Source organism: Leuresthes tenuis, unplaced genomic scaffold, assembly GCF_036924035.1.
Source record: "Leuresthes tenuis unplaced genomic scaffold, fLeuTen1.0.hap1 SCAF_19, whole genome shotgun sequence".
In the NCBI taxonomy this organism is placed as follows: domain Eukaryota; kingdom Metazoa; phylum Chordata; class Actinopteri; order Atheriniformes; family Atherinopsidae; genus Leuresthes; species Leuresthes tenuis.
Window position 1 is genome coordinate 20253076 of NW_027325373.1, and position 5203 is coordinate 20258278.

Genomic DNA, 5203 nt, shown 5'->3' on the forward strand with positions numbered 1-5203 from the left:
CATAACAGCACAGTTAGGAGATGTGTTCATGTAAAATCATATTTGACATGTTGGATTTTAGATCATGCATGCAGAAATCTCTCTGTCTCCCTGTTTCTTCAGCTTCTCAAGCAGACCTTAAAATTAACAAGGGGCTGTTTATACCTGCTGCTAACAGCAGATGCTGATGGGAACTCCAGTGGACAGTGTGTCAGTTTATATGTGGCACGTGTGTCTCCACATTCATGTCAAATGAACACTTGCGGTCAGATAACTTTAGTTCAGCTTACTTATGTCATTTGTGCAAAATGTAAAGTAAAATACTACATTTCTATCATTGGGCAAGGTCTGTTAAAAAGTGACTCCCACGACCAGCAGGAGAGATCCAAAGCTTTGGTGCGGTGCGCACCTCTACTTTGTTGCAGAAATGACCACATTAACAAGCAGAAAGTTTACTACGAATCATAAATACTGTCTATATGGACTCTGTTTTATACAGAATGGATTTTTTTCAGAAACTGAAGAGGGAAATAACATTGGATAGGAGGCTTTTCCTTTGGTGTGCCGAGGACATAAATATATGTCCACAAATGTCTCAGAGAGATTCTGTCTGAGAGACTAGATCAGAATGTGTCCCTCGTGCATCCTAAATGTGTTCACACCTGTCCAGTCAGCCACAATGCACATTGACACCTGGTGTAAACAGCCCCCAAATCTTCTTTCATGGCTTTCATATCCATAAGGATAACAGGCCTGATATCAGGTCAAATTATTATTATAAGCTATAAATGCCATTTTGTTATCTGCTGTTTTACATTTAATTGTTACATGATATGCCATAATCTGCCAAATTTTCCAATAATTTTTTTTACATTGACCCAGTAGACACTGTTACTGGCCGACATGATTCAAGCGCAAGTTAACTTATAACTTGTTCTCTTGGCTTGAAAAAGTCTTTGGAGTTACTCAGTGTTTATTTAGTTAAACTTGCTGTTCACAGTGGGAGGCAGTGTGGCCCAGCTGGAGTGTGTACACCCATGTGACACTTGGCAGACTCATGCACGAACAAGGAACCCGAGGTTACTGGACTAACATGGTGGGACAAAGGCCTGCAACGGAGACCAACAATGCTGCTCCTCACCCACAACAGTCCGACACTTTGCTGGATGGTGAAAAGGCCGGAGCTGCGCTGTTGTTATCTGGACTCTTCCTTGTGTTGGTGGGTGTCACCTTCACTGCGATGGGCTGGCAACACTACCGAGCCAACCCCAGCTTTCAGTGGACCCAGCTGCTGGGCCCCATCCTGATCTCGGTAGGAAGTACCTTCATGCTAGCCAGTATCTGCAAGTTTAGGATCATCTCCTGTTGGCCCTGTCGACAGCAGCGGGAGGAGGATGTATTTGTAATCCCTGTGCGGGAACATGCTGTTGTTCGAGGCATAAATCAGGCAGTCATGTTACAAGGAACCACAACAATGCTCTGTATTCCACCCGCTTATAACTATATTACTCGTGACGCACACCAAGAAAATGAGTTCCAGCCTGGCAGCTCTGTGAGTGGCGTTCATGCAGCCCTTCCTCCATATGACGCTGTGTATTGTGTGGACAGCTCTGCTTTTACAGCAGAAGAGGACAGCACAGCTAGCAGCACAGGAACGGACCCTAGAAGAAGCGGGTAGGGAAAAGTCCGCTCATGATAAACATTTAACTAACTTTTGATCAACAGAAAAATGATTACTCAAACATGCTGTTATGACATATGCCTGATTTGGACTGGCACACAAATACACGCAGCGTTTTCTCAAATACAGGAATTTCCAGGAACTGTTTACTTTTTACTCACCGTACATGTTGTTGACCCAGATAGAACCAGCAGAGACAGAGCGAATCTTAAACTTTCAGTATGCAAAAGCGACAAATACCTATTGCCATATTAATTGCCAAATAAAACTACCACATTTCAAACTCTATCTAATTGCTAAATGATTTTTATGATTTATTACCTGAGAGTAAAACGTTTGCATCTAATTGCCCTGTGGGCCCATCTACACAGGAGAATAGTCATATTACTGCCATAAAGGACACGTAGAAGAAGAAGACATTGAAAGACAAGAAAATGATTAGGACAAGTTAAAGGAATTCATTGGAGAATTTGATTTATTATCTAATGCAAGAATGGGCAACTTCCTCTGAATGCACCTCATCAAAAAAAAAAAAGAAAAGGCAAAGACACAAAGTGATTTCAGGATAGGAGAGGACAAAAAACAATAATGTGTTAGTGTTTCCCAGATAGAAATGGCTGATAAAGATCATAAATCTTTGCAGAGATGCTGAAGTTGACTGTTTTCTCTTCAGCAGAACATTTAGCTCAACCTTAAGTGCACTTTCTTGCCAAATTATAGGTGGACAATTAGCTACACACTGTTCCTTTTGAGGGCCTAAAGTATCCAGATTCCTAGTTTAAAAAAAAAAAAAATTTATCTTGGAACGCCACTAGAATAGTTTTACATGTCTTGATGTTCACAAACCATATATTTTTTTTGTCTTATTGTAAAATTGTGCAGGACTTCTTGTCTGAAAAAGTCTGTTTTAGCCACTGTCTCTTTAAGATGTCCCTCCTTAGAAGCCAAATCTACTCTGAATGGTTGGCTGATTTGTCAGTAATCATGACAGGCAAACCAGCTGTTCAGTCCTTTGAGGGCGAGCCAGATAAGCCATTAGCGAGCTTTATGTGAACACGTGTCACAGTCTTTTGATTTTATTTTATTAAACATTTATTTAACCAGGAGATAGAAAGCTCTCGTGATTTAAAAGATTTTTTTTCCAAGAACGTCCTGGGTGTGACAGGCAGCAACTCGGGTCAGCAGAAAAAGAAAACACAATAAAACACACACACTGTGCACAAAATGGTATATACATGAGGTTCATATAAAATAAATTTAATAAAACATCATTATGAAGTGAAAAGGTTCGGAAACAAAAAACATCTGAATATTTCATCACCAGAGTCACTGCAGGCCAAACGAGAGCAGAACAGTCAGTCATAACGGTGACAAAAAGACATATTTTCCTCCAATATGTTTAAAATTGGCCTGAATTCAAGTGATGTAATAATTCACAGTGATGTAATCAAGTCCAGGAGGAAAAATGTTGGACTGACAACAAGGTTGTGGAAGAGAATATCACTGTTACATACTGTTTAGCATGAAATTTGGGCTCTGCAGATCTTTACCGTGCCTAAAAGATTACTTAAAGCACTGAAAAGGGGGAAACCCAGAAATAATGATATGGCCTCTTTACATGTATTGTTTGTATGAAAGCTCACAGTTTCTCACAGTGTAATGAGTTTGAGTTAATTTTCTTATTAATTATAGGAGCAATTTCTTTTTTTTTTTTGGCTGCTTTGCCTTCTCAGCCAATTATGGTGTAATTAATGCCTTTCGGATAGTCAGCACATTGTGTCAGTTATAGTGCTGGGAGCACTGTGCCATGTAGGCTCTGGTTCTTGTCTCGCTAAAGCAGTTGCAAAAAAAAAAAAAAAAAAGATTTTCTCAATGTTTGCATTACAGAAATTTATATTTGTGTCAATGGTATGGGAATAATTAGGCTCCAAATAGCTACAATCTTGGGATATAACATATGATAGACATTTTTTAGTGTGTATGTGCTTTGTAAAAGAAACACCATTTTTGAGCAAGTTATGATGTTAAAGTCATATTTTCCCACCTGTTCCTCCACCAAGAACTGAGGCAAAAGCTTCTTTCCACTAATTACAGGATCTGATTTATTTGAAAGCCAATCAAATATCCTCAGACAGACGTCTTGCTATAAACACAAAGCTGCATTCCAAGTTTTCATTTTCTTTTATTGTTTTTAGACAATTACTCCCAGCAGGTTTCCAGGAAATCAATTCACTTTAATACAAACAGACAGCAGGAATAATTCAGTTAACCTGGAATAACTATAAACTGCTGCCCTGATCTTACGAACACTCCAGCTCACTCTCATGTTCTCTCAACTCCTGACCTGTTTTACTGTTTCCATGGGTTAATGCCAAATAGAGGAATGATCAAGGGAGAAACTGCTCAACCTTTTGTGTTTTCTTTTGGAGGGCAATAGGGTTGAAGCATAACCAGTTGGGCCTGTAAACATTTGGATTTCTTTCTCTTGACTTCCAGTCTGCTTGAAATATGATGTTTACCTTTTTTTCCCCATAGCGTCCAGAAGACGGAGGCTGAAAGAGGACATCATGATGACAGTGACTCCACCTCTTCACACCCACCTGCATATGAAGACATCTTCCCTTTCTTTCACAAACACAGTCCAACATGAATTCGTCATAAAACCTGCAGGGAATGTCAGATCTTTCTTTAATGAGGTTCTTTGTTATTTTTTTCTTTCCAAAAAGTTTAAAGAAATTATATGAATGTCAGAATTATTCTATTTACTGTATCAGATCCATCAAATGCAACCTACAGAATTCATGATTGTACAGCAAGACAAGGGTGACTTACCCTCGGTTTAATTTTCCCCACACAGCTTGACAACTCATGTAGAACTACATCAATAATTCTGTATGAAGTCATAAAATTCCCCGGGATTAATCACCCTGTGAGAAATCCTTGTAACTTTGAGATTTATGGATAACTTAAGCTCACTCTTAAGGTTTTAAATATTAAATCTATGTTCAGCATGAAAAAAAACGTGCATTCGCCCATTTCCTGTTGTCTCTGAAAGCAAGTTTTCCTGATTCTTTACCGGAAATACCAAGGAAAAGTTTTATTTTCCTTCTTTATTTTGTGAAACAGTGTGCTGAAGGAAACTAACACCAAATGAAGGAAAGATGATGGTAATCTACACTGCGGTTATTATTCACACATTGCTTATGACCGCCTCAGAGAGGGCAGGTCTCCGTCAAAATGTGTTTAAAATCTTAAGTGTATTAATTCTACTTCTTCTGTCCTACTACGTCACTGAGAAATACAAGTGCTGATAAAGTGTTTTAAAGAAAGTCCCCCCAACCCCCCCCCCCCCCCCCCCCCCCCCCCCCCCCCCCCCTGTGGGATTATTTGAAGCCTAATACTGTAGCCTAATACTGTAATGAGGAGTTCAGTTTTGTTTGCAGGATAAACACAAGTGTCACTGCACCACACGGGGGCAGAAACACTGAGAAAATCTATTAGCTCTAAGAGTCAAGTCAGGTGGTTTTACCGGGGCTGAGGAGT

General features: G+C 39.6%; 1 protein-coding gene across 1 annotated transcript; it reads left to right on the plus strand.

Moving 5' to 3' along the window:
* The first annotated feature begins 985 nt into the window (after positions 1 to 985).
* Positions 986 to 4999, plus strand: tmem174 (transmembrane protein 174). Its single transcript, XM_072372050.1, has 2 exons — positions 986 to 1653; positions 4196 to 4999. The coding sequence occupies exons 1-2, from the start codon at positions 1037 to 1039 to the stop codon at positions 4308 to 4310; spliced, it is 732 nt and encodes a 243-aa protein (XP_072228151.1). The 5' UTR covers positions 986 to 1036; the 3' UTR covers positions 4311 to 4999.
* The last annotated feature ends 204 nt before the right edge of the window (positions 5000 to 5203 follow it).